At 39.7% G+C, this 19,175-nt stretch overlaps 1 protein-coding gene across 1 annotated transcript in view; it reads left to right on the top strand.

Moving 5' to 3' along the window:
* Positions 1-19,175, top strand: part of LOC124613202 (nibrin) — a 159,771-nt gene that overhangs the window by 12,296 nt on the left and 128,300 nt on the right. The window contains exon 3 of the mRNA XM_047141867.1: positions 12,367-12,533. Within this exon, the coding sequence (XP_046997823.1) occupies positions 12,367-12,533 (167 nt within the window). The remainder of the gene's footprint in view (positions 1-12,366; positions 12,534-19,175) is intronic.

Below are 19,175 nucleotides of genomic sequence, written 5' to 3'. Positions count from 1 at the left end.
ATTATTCGCTTAATTGCCACGTACTGATGCCATCCTCCACCTGAATTAAAGACTATTCCCATTATTTGTTTACACAATCAAACTCTGACACAAAAGTTATCTGCAGTATAACTATGTCTCTATAATTTTCTTCATTCATTGACATTTACTATTAACAAAAAATAAATAAAAAAACATTTCTGATAATGCACGCAGTTCCAGTTTGCTGTCTCTTTAAACAATGGAAACTCCAGGTTGGAATAGCAACAAAGTAAGGAAATGATAGATTGCTACCTACCATAAAATTGACACGTTAAGTTGCAGATAGGCACAATTAAAAGACACTTACGCAAAAGCTTTTGGCCACAACCTTCATCAGAAAAAGAAAGACAAACACACACACATTTTCATTAACACAAGCAAGCAACCCCATGCATACATGACCAGTGTACCTCATGCACATGTGACCATCATCTCTGGCAGCTTGAACCAGAATCCATTGGCTTTGTGTGTTATGTGTGCATGAGGTGTGATTGCTTGTGTGAATGAATGTGTGTGTGTTTCTTTTTGTGACAAAGGCTGCCGCCAAAAGCTAATGTGTAAGTGTCTTTTAGTTGTGCCTGTCTGCAACTTATTGTGTCATCTTTGCGGTAAGTAGAAGTCTATCTTTTCCTTAAAATGTTGTTATCTATTTAAGCATCATACTAATTTTGTTACCCCACGGTCAGATCTGGAGACACCTTGTTTTCTTACTGTTGACGCATCTGTATTTTTTCTTGTCTTTCCATAAGTGTTAGGTTGCGTGTTCTAATCATTACTGTAGATGGCTCTCTATGTTTCATTATATTCCTCTTGTGGTTCATAATTTCATGACCTCTGATCTTCTACTCATGTCTAATGATCCAGAGTGCAAGAAACACATTACATAAGTATATATTAGGTGTGCCATCTGTAAGAATGTAAATAAGGTATGCTAGAATCATTTTATTTCCACAAAATGTATCCCTTTGAACCATGCATAGAATTATTACAGTTATCCATAATGACACTTTTCGGACACAATAGAGACCTATCCATCACCCACTAAAGTAAATAAAAAACAAAAATATGCCAATCACGTTAAAATTTATCTGACCATTTTTTGTGAATAAAGTTGTCTAGATCACGTTTTATATATTTTATTGTTTCAGCTACTGTTAACATCAGGTCTTTAATTAAGATTAAAGGAACATAAGAATATCGACAATGATCATGGACTTGTTCAGGACATTTGGTTCCCTTATTAACCAATGCCAATTTCTCTTCAGTCAGACACAATATAGGTAGACAAACTTCTGCTTTAGAGCTTTGGTGTATCACATAAGGCCTAGCGGTGAAATGTACTACACCGAGGGGATCTCTCCCATAGCATTCTGCAAATTTTAGTCCAGGTATAGCCATGCATCTAATTGGCAACTGGAAGGCTTTGTCCCACAAATCAAATTATTCGTTTAGCAACTTTCCTTGCTGTTACATAAATACATAACATCCTCTTGTACCATGCTAAAGGACACACACACACACACACACACACACACACACACACACACACACACACACACACACACACACACACAAGAAATGTTCCTCTCTTGAAGCATTCTGGTAAAATCTTGAATATTGTTTACTTTCTGCTATATTTGCAAATTTCATGTCCTATTGAGTTAACAGCTCATCTAGTCCCTTATATTGTACTATTATTAGCAACTCAGCATATGAAAATAAATGCTGAGTGTCCATCCGATTGAGCCAGTAACAATAACAGCTAAGGGGTGTCCCCACCAAGAAGGGGGGGAGGACGGAGACTCTGCTTCCGCTAATATCTCCTGGCAGGTTGAGGGCCAATCATACAGATCCACTGCAGTACCGGCAGGTTAATGTTATGAGATGGGGACTTGGACTTTGCCCACATGGCATAGTCAGCAAGAGCACAATCAAAAAAGGCAACGTTCTTGGTTTGGGACAATCTGTCAGGAAGTTTCGTTATAGTTCTACAAAGTGAGTAGTCTCCTGAAAATGTGAGTGACTTGTGGGGTGTGCAGTGTGTGAACAAACAGCAGTAGACAGAATTTAAAAAGAGAAACAAGTGATTTTTATTCAGATTTACAAAACAGAGGGGCTAAAAATAGTAGTGAAGGGATTCTAAAAACAAAAGTCCTATTTCAGTTTGCATTCACAGTCACGTATATTGGCATTGCCAAACAACTAAACAGATATTGTCGTGTTAATTTACTAGACTGCTATGCAGGTTAATCATGCTCCCAGATTGCTTTTTTGTTTTGATTCAGATTTACATTTCGATTTTCCAGAATCTGTAACCATACACTTTTCTTATCTTGAGCATTGGCACTGGTGGTAACCCGACCTCGTATGTGGCAGCCACAGTCTCCAGCATTGCTCTGGCACTTACTGACAGTAGGCAATACTATTCCATCAGCGAAATGTATGTATATCAGTGCTGAAACATTACTGAGACATTTTACAGGAAGTGGGCGAGTTGAAAGAAATCAGAAATTACATGAAGAAGAAAATATGTGTGAAGTTGTACATGAAAATATACAGAATACCTGTGAATATTTCAATGCCTAATACATTATTGTTTGCCAAGCCATTGAAATGACAGATGTAGAAGTGCATGAAAGTTTCAAGTGTCTTCTTGTAACAGAATTGCTGAAAACTCACTAGAAGGGACAGTGGTGTAAGACCATGTTCAGAAGATTACTTCAAACTATTACATATTGAAAGTTCATTTTAAGATAACATGTATCCTTTAAATGTAATACACATCTTGTGTTAACAATTCTATAAAATGTTGTTATTTTTGGATAAATGATTCCTGCACTAGGGGAATTTAAATAAAATGCTACTTTCTTTTACCAGCCAATTGTATATAGTACCACCAGTTGACTGTGTGTGAGCATGGAAACTACTTTCTTTGGGGGTTAAGTTACCTTTAACTTGGGCGTTGTTTGGATGCTACCGTGCTTAACTAGGGTTTATTACTTCATACATTGTACAGATATGCCTCATTCTTCTTCCAACTTGAGCAGAACTTCACCCAGCACTATGTAGGGATATACACAGCTTTACATGAAATCCTACCAATGGTGCATTACTGTAGGGGAACATCACAACATTAACCGCCAGAAAAAATTGTAAGACCAACTTGTGATAGAACTACACACCTTTATAATTTAAAACTTACACACACAACCAGTAAACCACTTGAAATTTCCAAAAATGGTCATTAAGATGGTTTTAGTCAACCAACCATTCTAATTTTGCAGATGTTAATACTTAATTACTACTCAAACAATTCTCATTTTCAACTTTTCCATGATTTATTATGTTTCTTACTCTTTTGATCATGTTGTTACATGCTAGTCATGTATTTATTTAGTTCAGGCACTAATGACACCCCCCCCCCCCATGAACCATGGACCTTGCCGTTGGTGGGGAGGCTTGCGTGCCTCAACGATACAGATAGCCATACCTTAGGTGCAACCACAATGGAGGGGTATCTGTTGAGAGGCCAGACAAACGTGCAGTTCCTGAAGAAGGGCAGCAGCCGTTTCAGTAGTTGGAGGGGCAACAGTCTGGATGATTGACTGATCTGGACTTGCTGTTCTGGTACTGCGAACGGCTGAAAGCAAGGGGAAACTACAGCCGTAATTTTTCCTGAGGGCATGCAGCTTTACTGTATGATTAAATGATGATGGCGTCCTCTTGGGTAAAATATTCCGGAGGTAAAATAGTCCCCCATTCGGATCTCCGGGCGGGGACTACTCAAGAGGACATTGTTATCAGGAGAAAGAAAACTGGTGTTCTACGGATCGGAGCGTGGAATGTCAGATCCCTTAATCGGGCAGGTAGGTTAGAAAATTTAAAAAGGGAAATGGATAGGTTAAAGTTAGATATAGTGGGAATTAGTGAAGTTCGGTGGCAGAAGGAACAAGACTTCTGGTCAGGTGAATACAGGGTTATAAATACAAAATCAAATAGGGGTAATGCAGGAGTAGGTTTAATAATGATTAAAAAAATAGGTGTACGGGTAAGCTACTACAAACAGCATAGTGAACACATTATTGTGGCCAAGATAGACACGAAGCCCACGCCTACTACAGTAGTACAAGTTTATATGTCAACTAGCTCTGCAGATGGCGAAGAAATTGATGAAATGTATGATGAGATAAAAGAAATTATTCAGGTAGTGAAGGGAGATGAAAATTTAATAGTCCTGGGTGACCGGAATTTGTCAGTAGGAAAAGGGAGAGAAGGAAACATAGTAGGTGAATATGGATTAGGGCTAAGAAATAAAAGAGGAAGCCGCCTGGTAGAATTTTGCACAGAGCATAACTTAATCATAGCTAACACTTGGTTTAAGAATCATGAAAGAAGGTTGTATACATGGAAGAACCCTGGAGATACTAAAATGTATCAGATGGATTATATAATGGTAAGACAGAGATTTAGGAACCAGGTTTTAAATTGTAAGACATTTCCAGAGGCAGATGTGGACTCTGACCACAATCTATTGGTTATGAACTGTAGATTAAAACTGAAGAAACTGCAAAAAGGTGGGAATTTAAGGAGATGGGACCTGGGTAAACTGAAAGAATCAGAGATTGTACAGAGTTTCAGAGAGAGCATAAGGGAACAATTGACAGGAATGGGGGAAAGAAATACAGTAGAAGAAGAATGGGTAGCTTTGAGGGATGAAATAGTGAAGGCAGCAGAGGATCAAATAGGTAAAAAGACGAGGGCTTGTAGAAACCCTTGGGTAGCAGAAGAAATATTGAATTTAATTGATGAAAGGAGAAAATATAAAAATGCAGTAAATGAAGCAGGCAAAAAGAAATACAAACATCTCAAAAATGATATCAACAGGAAGTGCAAAATGGCTAAGCAGGGATGGCTAGAGGACAAATGTAAGGATGTAGAGGCTTATCTCACTAGGGATAAGATAGATACTGCCTACAGGAAAATTAAAGAGACCTTTGGAGAAAGGAGAACCACTTGCGTGAATATCAAGAGCTTTGATGGAAACCCAGTTGTAAGCAAAGAAGGGAAAGCGGAAAGGTGGAAGGAGTATATAGAGGGCCTATACAAGGGCGATGTACTTGAGGACAATATTATGGAAGTGGAAGAGGATTTAGATGAAGATGAAATGGGAGATATGATATTGCGTGAAGAGTTTGACAGAGCACTGAAAGACCTGAATTGAAACAAGGCCCCCGGAGTAGACAACATTCCATTAGAACTACTGACAACCTTGGGAGAGCCATTGCTGACAAAACTCTACGATCTGGTGAGCAAGCTGCATGAGACAGGTGAAATACCCTCAGATTTCAAGAAGAATATAATAATCCCAATCCCAAAGAAAGCAGGTGTTGACAGATGTGAAAATTACCGAACTATCAGTTTAATTAAGTCACAGCTGCAAAATACTAAAGCGAATTCTTTACAGACGAATGGAAAAACTGATAGAAGCCAATCTCGGGGAAGATCAGTTTGGATTCCGTAGAAATATTGGAACACGTGAGGCAATACTGACCTTACGACTTATCTTAGAAGAAAGATTAAGGAAAGGCAAACCTACATTCCTAGCATTTGTAGACTTAGAGAAAGATTTTGACAATGTTGATTGGAATACTCTCTTTCAAATTCTGAAGGTGGCAGGGGTAAAATACAGAGAGCGAAAGGCTATTTACAATTTGTACAGAAACCAGATGGCAGTTATAAGAGTCGAGGGGCATGAAAGGGAAGCAGTGGTTGGGAAGGGAGTGAGACAGGGTTGTAGCCTCTCCCCAATGTTATTCAATCTTTATATTGAGCAAGCAATAAAGGAAACAAAAAAAAAGTTCGGAGTAGGTATTAAAATCCATGGAGAAGAAATAAAAACTTCGCCAATGACATTGTAATTCTGTCAGAGACAGCAATGGACTTGAAAGAGCATTTGAACAGAATGGACAGTGTCTTGAAAGGAGGGTATAAGATGAACATCAACAAAAGCAAAACGAGGATAATGGAATGTAGTCGAATTAAGTCAGGTGATGCTGAGGGAATTAGATTAGGAAATGAGGCACTTAAAAGTAGTAAAGGAGTTTTGCTATTTGGGGAGCAAAATAACTGATGATGGTCGAAGTAGAGAGAATATAAAATGTAGACTGGCAATGGCAAGGAAAGCATTTCTGAAGAAGAAAAATTTGTTAACATCGAGTATAGATTTAAATGTCAGGAAGTCCTTTCTGAAAGTATTTGTATGGAGTGTAGCCATGTATGGAAGTGAAATGTGGACGATAAATAGCTTAGACAAGAAAAGAATAGAAGCTTTCGAAATGTAGTACTACAGAAGAATGCTGAAGATTAGATGGGTTGATCACATAACTAATGAGGAGGAATTGAATGGAATTGGGGAGAAGAGGAGCTTGTGGCACAACTTGACTAGAAGAAGGGATCGGTTGGTAGGACATGTTCTGAGACATCGAAGGATCACCAATTTAGTATTGGAGGGCAGCGTGGAGGGTAAAAATTGTAGAGGGAGACCAAGAGATGAATACACTAAACAGATTCAGAAGGATGTAGGCTGCAGTAGGTACTGGGAGATGAAGAAGCTTGCACAGGATAGAGTAGCATGGAGAGCTGCATCAAACCAGTCTCAGGACTGAAGACCACAACAGCAACAACAACAACTAATGACATTGCTCTCACATGCTCTGAATTCAAACAGAAGCAACAATCATCAATTTGTTTGCAGCCGAAGATATTATGCTGTTTTGCCGTATGGAGCTGTCCTAACATAATTAACGTTGTATGTTATTGTGGAAATTGCACAGTATTTCAGTGAGGCAGTAGCTTGTCTTCTATAGGTGCATCTGCAGGGAGCTGTAGTGGTGACCCAAACTATATGCTAGCTTGTGGAAAAGTGCAGATGCACAGAGGAGGCGTGGGGATTGTAAAATCATCTGACAGGAAACAGACAATCAGAGGTCCCTGCTGGGGAAACAAACCACTCACCTTACACTGTGTGGCACAGAAGGCCTGGTTGCAACCTGCAGACCTCAGACTGTGCACTCAGCCAAGTTGCTAGTGTCCAACCTGTTCATTATGACTTTGAGCCCTATGGTGCCTTCTCACGAGATTCATTTCTGTGCAAACAGTGATGTCTTATTGCCAATAGGACTGATTTTGATGATTAAGTCATTCTCTATATGTCTTTTGACAGTTTCTGTCATGTTGGATTTTTGGTAAAAGATCTTGTCCTGTCCAGATTCCTTGATGTATTTAGTAACAGCTGACCTTGCATGGTGTGACAGTCCTCATTCCTCGCATCTATCTTTACCAGTGCGGCTTGTCTGTCCAATGTATGATTTCCCACAAACGGTTTTTGTGCTCCTAGGTTACTTGGCCACACTTGTGATTTATCCATTTGGAGCAGTCAGTTTCCTGGATGATTAAACTACCCATTCATAACACCACATTATAAAAAAGGTGGAAGGTATAATGTAGACAATTTTAGATCTGTTTCTCTGCCATAAATTATTTACTATAGTTATTTTTAAAAAAAGCTGTATATATAAGGGTATTTGATCATTCCAGTTCACCTAATTTTCTATCAGATTTACAGTTTCGTTTTAGAAGTGATGTAACAAATGAAAATGCTACATATTCTCTTTTCTCTCAGAGGAACTGGATGGATTAAATGGAAAGTCATAAACACTAGGCATCTTTGATTTAACTAAGACATTTCATTATGTTAATCACAAAATATTTCACAATTGCTTCCTCTCATAGTTTAAGAACAGATAGAAGAAGGACATTCATCATAGTAATGAGAATGGCTATGACACATAGGCTGATTGGGGCATTGTTAAAAGGGGGATGGGGGTTCTTGACAGGTGATTCTGAAATATTTTTGTTTGCTGATGACACTAGCTTAGTACTGAAAGATGTCTTAAATAGTACAGTTCAGTGCATAAGTTCATGGCTTGTAGAAAATAGGTTGATTCTAAGTCACAGTAGGACTCAGTTTTTACCATTTATAACACACAGTTCAACTAAAATTGGCATTTTGAATACACAGAATGGGCACGTAATTAGTAAGTGAAAAATCCAAATTCTTAGATGTTCAGGTAGATGGTAAACTGTAGTTGAAAGCCCATCTTCAGTATTTTGTCCAAAAACTGAATGCTGCTGTATTTACCATTAGAACAGTATCTGCAATAAGAGTTAGTTCAACAGGAAAATTAGTCCAATTTGGCTATTTTCATTTTGCTTATGATATATGGTATTGTATTCTGGTGTAGCTCTTTCTGTTTGCAAAGCATATTTTTGGCTGAGAAACAGGCAGTTCGAGTAATATGTGGTGTAAGTTCACAAACCTCCTATTGACTAATGTTCAGGAATTTAGGGATTCTGAAAGTGGCCTCTCAATATATATTTTCTTTAATGTCATTTGTTGATAACAATATAAACTTATTCCCAAGAATAAGCAGCTTCCACTGCAATCTGCATTTGGATTGCACAGCCTTGACTTTTGTTTAGAGAGGTATGCAGTATTTCGCCGCATCCATTTTCAAAAAGCTACCACAAGAATTAAAAAATCCTAGCAGTAATCAATGAAATTGCAAGTTTAAGTTGAAGAATTTTCTCATTGCTTACTCGTTCTATTATGTTGGAGAGTTCCTAGAAAAAATTAAGCAAATTCCTGTGTTATATTGTTGATTATGCTAGTATATACTCAGCAGCTTGTCATCTGCGTAGGATCCATGAAGATTTTATTTTATTTACTATTAGTTTTTCTGATGTTAATTTCATGTACTGAACCATTTCAAAACCATGGAGACTTGCTCCTCAGTTTGTTCCTGTGGAACTACACAGATGAAATAAAAAGAAATTTTTAGACCAGAATCATCTTTTACAGAACCCGACATTGATTGCACTCACACTTTAGATTGGAAAACACATTTAATTAGGGTGAAGTGGGGTAAGTGTAACCATGGGGTTAGTGTAACCACAGCTTATGGTGCCTTAAAGAAGCTGTATTTTTACCTCTGACCTATCACACATGTTAATTTACTCCTTTCTTTGTTACATTTAACCATAAGTTGTCAAATCTGACATAAATTGCTAATTAATTTTTGGACTTGAATTGACGTCTACATTTTCACTCTGTGAGTGAGTGACATGCTCAGAATTTGGTGGTCTGTCATTTTTGTAGTTTTAAAGATAACTGCACAATTTTTTGGTTACAAACTAACTTTTGCATGATAATTTCAAATATGAGATTTGTTTTACTCTACTTATAAAGCTCTTGATATGCCAGGCATGGTTACACTTACCCCAACTTCTTCCCATGTGTGGCAAGTGTAACCAATCGGCTGGAGCAAGTGTAACCGGGGGGGGGGGGGGGGGGGGGGGGGGTTTAGATCAACTAAACTGGCCTTCCTGTACATATGGATACCAGAATACCTGATGTGCTGGATTTGTATGCCTACTGAGTTTGTGTGAGATGTATTTTCTTTTTTATTTAAGTCTACTATATTTTTAAACCAGGTTTCCTTTTATAAAATATGACACAGAACTGTAAAGAATGCCACAATTTCAATTACAGTACAGTATGTGAAGCATTGTTTGACTGACAACAATGTTGAGCATGATAATTCATTTCTGTGTTGTCTTTTCATATGTGTGTCGGTGTATTGAGAGGTTGGGCTGTTGAGGGCACATCAGCAAAGTTAGAATGTATTTCTCTTAGAAAAAATAGTTACACATGAGTAAACCTAATCTTTCATAACTTATCTATCCCATTGTTAAATTGTTTTATTTCAGATTTGTGACTTAGTGTGGTAGGCCAAGTTTTATCTGTGAAACATAAAGTGCCAAAATGGTTAGGAACTACCAGAGGAAGACTAACCGTGCTACTTCCTACACAAAAGAACAGTTTTCCAGTGTAATTGATGATATACAAAGAGGAATTTGTACAATACATCAGGCTAGTGCTAAATATCAAATACCCTACTCAACACTTCAGAAACACATAAAAGGTTCTCGTGGTGTTAAAAGTGTTTCTCAAGGACGATCTACAGTAATCCCATATGAAAAAGGGTAGCAACTAGCAAATGGACTGACAACTTTAGAAAAGTGGGGGTGGGGCCTAAGCAGGAAGGAAGTTTTGGAATTGGTTGGGAAGTACATAAGAAGAAATAAAATACCAAACCCGTTCAAGAATTGTATACCTGGAGAAGACTGGTTCCTGGGGTTCAAGAAAAGGCATAAACTGTCTCTCAAAAAGCCCCAGACCCTTGAATATGCACGAAAAAAAGCTGGCTCTGATCCTTTCATCATTGAGGGGTATTTTGATATTCTGAAACATACACTCAGAGGCTTAGACATTGAAAACAAACCAAAGCAGATATTTAATGTTGATGAGACTAGTTTCTCTCTAGACCCAACAAAAACCAAAGTTGTTGGTGAAACTAATTCTCCCTCTTCAAGAATTACAGCAGGACCTGCTTGGGAAACTACCACTGTGTTGCTTGGTGGTAATGCAGATGGGGACAAGCTGCCTGCCTTAATAGCGTTCAAGGGGAAGAATGTCTGGGACACTTGGATGGCACCACCGCCACAACCTCCTTTTCCTGAAACCTGCTATGCTGCTTCAGTAAATGGGTGGATGGAGTCAGACATTTTTTAAAATTATTTTGAAAAATCTTTTTTGAAATTTTGTGGTCCATATAGACCTATCCTTCTAATCTATGATGGCCACACTACACACATTGATGACCGTGTGATTAAAAGTGCTATTGAAAATGATATTACAATAATAAAGCTGCCCCCTCATTCAAGTCACATCCTGCGGCCAGTGGATGTAGCAGTGTTTAAGAGTGTGAAATCTACTTGGGACCAAAAGTTAACTCATCACCAGAGACATCATTAAGGGGTAAAAATTAGCAAACGTGACTTTTTTTTTCAAAACCAAAATGTATATTGTTTAAAAGTCAATAAGTCAAACTTTAAGCATGAGAAATTTCAAAATCATATCTTCAATAACAAGTTGGCAATTTGGTGTCAAAGTTGAACTATGCCAAAATGTGGTTACACTTACCCCACTTCACCCTAATTGTTTCTTGAAAAATCTTCATGTCCCAAATGACACATCATCAACATAAAGGCAGGAAGACCATCCTTTTCAGGTTCTCCTTATCTTCTTGCTGCTCAGCATGTGCATTGCTGCTGGTAAAAAATTCATAATGGATCTGCTTCTCAGAATACTTATCCTGGACTAAAATATAACAGAGGTGGCAAAACTCGGCTGTTAACAAGCTCTCAGGGTCTGGTAGACCTCAGGAGATGGGTGATGACACCTTGTAGAATAAATACATATCAGGTCAAATAATTGAAAATCCAAGATGGAACAACAGTGTTAGATGCACACACACACACACACACACACACACACACACACACACACACAGTTCCGCCTGTTGGAGCCTGCAGTGGTATGGTGGGGGCAGGGTGGTGGCAGTGGGCTTGATAGGTGCAATGTCGGGAGGCAGTGCTAGAAGGAGGAGGGGGGAAGGACAGGAGGTGGGAATGAAGGGGATAGAAGCAGAGAAGGGGAAAGGACTAAGCAGATGCACTCAGAGGATAGGTGGAGTGTACGAGGTTGGAGTGGAAGCAGGGAAGGGTGTAGAGGCAGGTGGAGGAGAGAGACTAGTGATTTTTGAGACCAGGGGGTTTCAGAAATGAAAGATATGTTGCAGAGAGAGTTTCCACCCACACAGCTCATAAAAGCTGGTGTTGGTGGGAAGAATCCAGATGCCACGACCTTTGAAGTAGTTGTTGAAGTCGAGCACAGTGTGTCACACAACATGCTCTGCAGTCAAGTGTCCCAAGTGTTTCTTGGCCACATTTTGGCAGTTGCTATTCGTGCAGACAGACAGCTTGTTAGTGCTCATGCCCATGTAGAAAATCACACAGTGGTGGAGGCCGAGGAGGTATGGATGACATTCCCGATAAACATAACACATGCTGTAATTTGCAGAACTGGGTCTTTATTTGTTGTCCAAGAGATGTGAGAAGAATGACACTTGTGGTGGATTTTATAATCTCATGCTGCAGGAGAATGGATGTAAGCCCATATCACAGTCTTGTGGGGAAACCAGATACACACACTTCTTCTGGATTGAGGGGAAGGGGAAATAAAAAATTACACTATAACTATAGCAAATAGTGTAGTGAGGAAATACTAATCAGAGCCTGGTTTCAATAAGATACAGTGAATATAAATGGTTAATGTATACATTTTCCTGATAGTTTACTACTGCAATTTCATTTACTTTTCAGGCAAATCCTCAGAAGCCTCCAGTTGTAAAATTGATAGAAGCTGGAGCAAAGTACGGCACATCAGTAATCCCCCAAGGTGGAGAGAAGCAAGCCTTACCTGCTGACTCAACATTCATACTTACGGATGGGGATCAGATTCAGTTTGGTTTGCAGTGGAATCTGTGGAAGTATGTTTCTGTTTATAGCCTATAGTTACACATATTTTACCAGTATTCTTTCATGTTACTTTAAAATTTTTATGTTCTTATGGACTAGTAGAATAATCTGTAGTTACTGTTTCAGTTTTGGTTCCTCTGATGCGCATTTGTCTGATTTTACTTCCTTTCTTATGCTGATTATCCTTTAATTCATCAATTCTGCCATAGACAGTTTGTTTCTTCTGGCAGTTTCTTCAACATGGATGGGTATCAGCAGTTCCTTTTTTCCTGAAAAGTTCTATTTATTTCCCAATTCAATGCTTTACAGATTTTCTCTCTATTTGTTTGCAGAGGTTAGCACACAGGATTCACAAATTGAAAGATGACGATTCAGATCTGCATCCAACAATCATGATTTAGGTTTTCTGTTATTTCCCTAAATCATTCCAGGTAAACACCAGGATGGTTTCTTTGAAAAGGCACAACCCACTTCCTTTCCCTTCTTTGAAAAAATCCAACCTTGCGACCCATTTCTAATGACCTTGATGCCAATGGGACATTGAACCCTAATCTTCATTCCTTTTCCTCTCCATCTGTTAGAAATTTTCACACTTTTAATAACATTACTTAATATATCCATTTCACCTGGAACTTCAAATGTAATGTCAAATGCAATACAGACAGCAGTCATCAACAGATCACTGTATACGTAACGTGACTTGGACTGAATATTCTTCCAGAAAAATTCTTGCTCTGTTTTCAGTGTCATATCAAACTTCTGTAGGACTAACTTGGCAGGTCACAAACATTAGATTCCTATCTGTTATACCTGTCTTGTTCACTAATGGAAGGGGAGGTGAGGTGTGGAGAAAGCAAGCCAATGGAGAGGAGTGGTGTGAAGAGAACACATTCTGCTTCCTAAGACAATGCTGATAATACATATGCACTGTGTGCTTCAAACCTAACAACTATGAATAGAGAAAGAAAACATAAAAGTAAGCAACACTCACACGTTTCACAAAAGTAAGATGTTGAAAATAGTGCCCATGATGAACTAGGAATTGCTTCATCACTAATTAACAGTTAAATGAACAAACCAAATTCATGACCCAAACTTACATGTAATGGCTACTAGAATCTTTTATTTAGTACTGTTACTTAAATTTCCTGGAAAATAAAAAATGTGTACCAGGACAACTGTTCCTTAAGTGGTGGTGCACTTACCAGCTGATCTACTTGAGCATTACTACCTGCTTCCACAACTTCAGTCCTGCCAGTAACCAGTGGGAAAAATGCTTCTGAAAGAGAGGATATTATGGAGAAATAGCTTGGCCACATCCCGGCCTGCTGGATAACTCTTGTGAAGCATGGAACGTAAGAGGGGGATACTGGTAGAACTGAAGCCGCGAGGATGAGTCATCAATCATGCTAGTTGCTCAGTTAGTGAGAGCATTTCCCATGAAAAGAGAGATTCTGGATTCATGTCCCAGTCAGACACTCAGTTTTGACATGCCAAGAAGTTTCAGTACGGTGTACAATCCACTGCAAAATGAAATATTTATTCTGGAGTATTGTTATGGTTAGATTGCTTAAATTAACAGTGACCAGACAAAAAACACTATCAGATCAAAGCACCCTATCCTCACTATTCCACAACCTCAAAATCTTCTCTTCCATCTGCTTCATCCAGTCGTCCTCAACAACCAACAGTACCTGCTTTTTGATGGCTGTCACCCCTTCTATGGCAAAAAATCACCTTCCTATGGGTTGGCCACCTGTGGATGGTGCATCTGCAGTGGCAATAATTCATTTGTCTGTTATGCTGAAGCCTCACCAAGGCCTTCACAGACAGACCTGGTCCACGAACTGATTTCACATGCTGTATCCTCACAGAACGTACCTGCTTTTTGATGGCCGTCACCCCTTCTATGGCAGAAAATCACCTTCCTATGGGTTGGCCACCTGTGGATGGTGCATCTGCAGTGGCAATAATTCATTTGTCTGTTATGCTGAAGCCTCACCAAGGCCTTCACAGACAGACCTGGTCCACGAACTGATTTCACATGCTGTATCCTCACAGAACTCTGATACTCCCGCCACTCACAAGAATCAGCTTCAAAAGAGCATTATGCAATAGCACCGTGGACTGTAGCAAATGAACCACATCCTTCACCAGGTCTCTGATTATCTATTGTTGTGCACAGAGATAGACACTCCCTCCTGAAGTGGTATTGCATCACCTGTCTGACCGAAGTGACATCCTGGTGTCAATTGCACTGCCAACTCCTTGTCCAGGTGTCATATCCCTGCAGAAGACCCAGGTGCAAGAGCTGCCCAGTTCAATCACCCATCGCATCCTACTCCAGTCTTGTCAGAGACTTAGTCTGTTGCATCAGAGGCAAGACCAGCTGTGAAAGCAGTCATGCCATATGCCTTGTCTGCTACAATTACTGCACAGCATTTTATCTGAGCACAACCATCAACCAGCTGTCAACCAGAATGAATGGCCACTCTAAACTGTGTCCGAGAACAGAGTCGACCACACAATTGCACGACACACTGCTGAGCATAAGCTTGAGTTTAGTGGCTGCTTCACAACCTGTGGTATCTGGATCCTTCCCTCCAGCACCATCATTTCTGAGCTATGTAGATGGGAGTTATCCTTGCAACACATTCTTAGCTCCCAAAGTCCTCCTGGCCACACTCTCCACTATCTCGCTATCCTCTCACCCTCTTCACAACAGTTCCCCCTTCCTCTGTTCTGTCACACCCTCCCAATCCATGTGATCTTCATCATGGGCCACACCTCAAGTGCTCTGGTATCTGTGTGTCACTTGTCAACCTGTCCACCTGCCATCCTTCTCTCAGGCATTCCTGTCCCACACGACTGCTGCCTCTGCTTTCCTCCCAGCCATTAAATTCACCATACCCAAACTTTACTTTAACTTCTCATCCCTTTCTCCCTCTGCCCATCCCACTTGACGCAAGCCCCACCCAAGTTCACCCACTGAACTGCAATCCCGGCATTCTGTACCCAGCAGACACAATATAGGTGCACAAGTGGTTTTTGTGTGTGTGTGTTAGTGAGTAGTCTCCTTAACTCCTAAATTATTTATCTTCTAATTAAACATACATGTAACCTCATATAACTTGACCACTGCTTCATTGTATCACTGTTGTACATCTTAAAACATTTTCAGGGCTCTACATGCTTATGCAGATAACATTTGTTATCATACACTGAAGAGCCAAGTAAACTGGTACACCTGCCTAATATCATGTAGGGCCCCCACGAGCTCACAGAAGTGCTGCAGCACGACATGGCATGGACTTGACTAATGTCTGAAATTGTGCTGGAGGGAACTGACACTATGAATCTTGGAGGGCTGTCCATAAATCCATAGGAGTACAAGGGAGTGGAGAGGTCTTCTGAGCAGCATGTTGCAAGGTATCCCAGATATGCTAAATATTGTTCATGTCTGGGAAGTTTACCAGCAGCAGAAGTGTTTAAACTCAGAAGAGTGTTCCTCGAGCCATTTTGTAGCAACTCTGGACGTGTGGGGTGTCTCATTGTGCTGCTGGAATTCCCAAGTCTGTGGGAATGCATAATTGACATGAATGGATTCTAGTGATCAGATAGGATGCCTATGTACATGTCACCTGTCAGAATCATATTTAGACTTATTAGGAGTCCGATATGACTCCAAATGCACATGCCCCACACCATTATAGAACCTCTAGAGCTTGAATAGTCCCCTGCTGACGTGCAGGGTCCATGGATTCATGTGTTTGTCTCTACCCATACACATCCACTCGATACATTTTGAAATGAAGACTCGTCTGACCAGGCAACGTGTTTCCAGTCATCAACAGTCCAATCTCAGTGTTGATGGACCCAGGCAAGGTGTAAAGCTTTGTGTCATACAGTCATCAAGGCTCCATGAGTGGGCCTTCAGCTCCAAAAGCCCATATCAATGATGTTACGTTGAAAGGTTTGCGCGTTGACATTTGTTGATGGCCCAGCATTGAAATTTGCAGCAATTTGCTGAAGAGTTGCACTTCTGTCACATTGAATGATTCTCTTCAGTTGCCATTGATCCCATTCTTGCAGGATCTCTTTCCTGTCACAGCGATATTGGAGATTTAATGTTTTACCGGATTCCTGATATTCATGGTACACTCATGAAATGGTTGTACGGGAAAAATCCCCACTTCATTGCTACCTCAGAGATGCTGTGTCCCATGGCTCATGCGCCGACCATAACACCACGTTCAAACTCACTTAAATCTTGACAACCTGCCATTGTAGCAGCAATAACTGATCTAACAGCTGTGCCAGACACTAGTCTTCTTGCAGGATGCTGACTGCAGTGCTGTGTTCTGCCTGTTTACATATCTCTGTATTTGAATATGCCTGTTTAGATATATCTGTATTTGAATATGCCTGTTTATATATCTCTGTATTTGAATATGCATGCCTATACTAGTTACTTTGGTGTTTCAGTGTATATATTACCTGCAATCTGTGTTTGGTACATATATGACATTGACTGATAATATAATGTCAAACATGAGTGAGTATCATCCACCCTAAAATATGAGGCGTGTTTTTTAAGTAAGTACCATTTTTAAATTAAAAAAACGACGTGCTAAGATATCTCAATAATTTTATTTTTACTTGAAAGCCTGTACCTCAATCTACTCACTGACGCCATTACAGTCTGATTCTTCCTTGTTTAAGTTGTGTACTGAGTGTTTAAGATGCCTCCAATAATCGTGAGTCCCGCCGACTGTGAAGTACGGACTGTTATAAGATTTCTTAGTGCTAAAAGCCTAAAAGCGATCGATATTCATCGTGAAATCTGTGCAGTTAACGGAGAAAATATTACGAGTGATGGAATGGTGAGAAAGTGGGTGAGAGCATTTAAAGATGGCCCCACAAATGTGCATGATGAACAACGAAATGGACGTCCTTCGATCTTTAATGAAAGTTTGGTGCAGGAAGTGGACAATAAGGTGAGAGAAAACAGACGCTTTACGATTTCCTCTTTGCGGAATTACTTTCTTAACGTTTCTCATAGTGTTTTGTATGGCATTGTGACCGAGCACTTGAATTACCGAAAATTGTGCGTACGTTGGGTACCGAAAATGTTGACGGACATGCACGAAACCAAATGTTTAGACAGTGCATTGACTTTCCTTGAGCGGTATCACAATGACAGTGATGATTTCTTAAGCCAAATCGTTATGGGCGATGATGGGTGGCCTACGTCACACCAGAATCAAAGCAACAGTCCATAGAAGTTGAGCAAGGGCATCGTTTTGCTGCAAGACAATGTCCGTCTGAATGTGGCGAATCAGACCAAAGATCTCATCACATCTTTTCGATGGGAAACTCTAGATCATCCTGCGTACGGCCCCGATCTTGCGCCCAGTGACTATCATCTGTTCCTGCACTTGAAGAAACACCTGGGTGGTCAGCGTCTTCAAGACGATGATTAAGTCAAAACAGTGGTGATGCAGTGTTTAACAAGTCAGGCAGCAGACTTCTATGATTTGGGTATTCAAAAACTGGTGCAAAGTTATGACAAGTGCCTCAATATTGACAGAAATTATGTAGAAAAGTAGATTAAGGCACAGGCTTTCATGTAAAAATAAAATTATTGAGGTATCTTAGCACGTCTTTTTTTTAATTTCAAATCGGCACTTACTCAAAAAACACACCTCGTAATTTGGTACAGGCTACCTACTGAATGGTGCTTATAACTTTCATATAGGTACATTATTTCATACAGTTTTAACAGCAATTGTGATTTAGTACCATTATTTCGAATGGAAATAAAATGTTTTATAAACAAGAAAATCACATGCATGTTTGGAAATATTATGAAGCTACAACAACCATATATGACCTTGTGCCTGACAGCCATTCAGGCACGTATTAAATGCTTAAAGAAAGAATAAGGCGAGGGCCATAAGTACCAAATAAAACATTTTTGTTACTTAATGAATTAGTTACTCGCATTTTCCATGGCCCATAGTTGTGATTTTTGCCAGGATATGGAAAGTTGCTGTTTACAATTGTAATATACGAGGGTTGCCCAGAAAGTAGTGCACCACATTTTTTTCTTCGACAGTTCTTTGTGGAACATAATGAGAATTACACACACAAAAGAATGGTGTTTTCCTACACACCCAATTTTTTCCACGTAATCTCCACTCCATTCTGTGACATTCCTTCAGCGCAAAACAAGGGCGTGTATGCTTTGTCAGTACCAGTCTCTGTTGTGGTGGTGGACTGTGTGAATCACCTCCTCGTCGTCCTCAAAATGTCTTCCACAAATGGCACCCTTTAATGGTAAATGAAATCAGCCCATTGCTACATGTCAGGTGTGACAGCTGCAAATTGTGGAGCTCCGCCAGACAACCTTCTGATGACCCACCCTCCGTGCCCATCAACTAACTGCACTTCTGTCAGCAGAGGATGCTCCATAGACTGCTGAAGTGTTTGTGAATATTTCCCACAGTTTCTTTCTCGGTAGGGAGAAATTCAATTCTCTACAACTTCTGTTGAAAACTTTGTGCAATTGTCTGGAATTTAAAAAATCAAATTGGGCCAAGTAGTTAATAAATTAAACATTTTCTGAAATTACTTCTTTGCTTCTCTTGATG

The sequence above is a fragment of the Schistocerca americana genome, chromosome 4 (genome assembly GCF_021461395.2).
Source record: "Schistocerca americana isolate TAMUIC-IGC-003095 chromosome 4, iqSchAmer2.1, whole genome shotgun sequence".
Taxonomy (NCBI): domain Eukaryota; kingdom Metazoa; phylum Arthropoda; class Insecta; order Orthoptera; family Acrididae; genus Schistocerca; species Schistocerca americana.
This window is presented reverse-complemented; position numbering and strand designations above follow the sequence as displayed.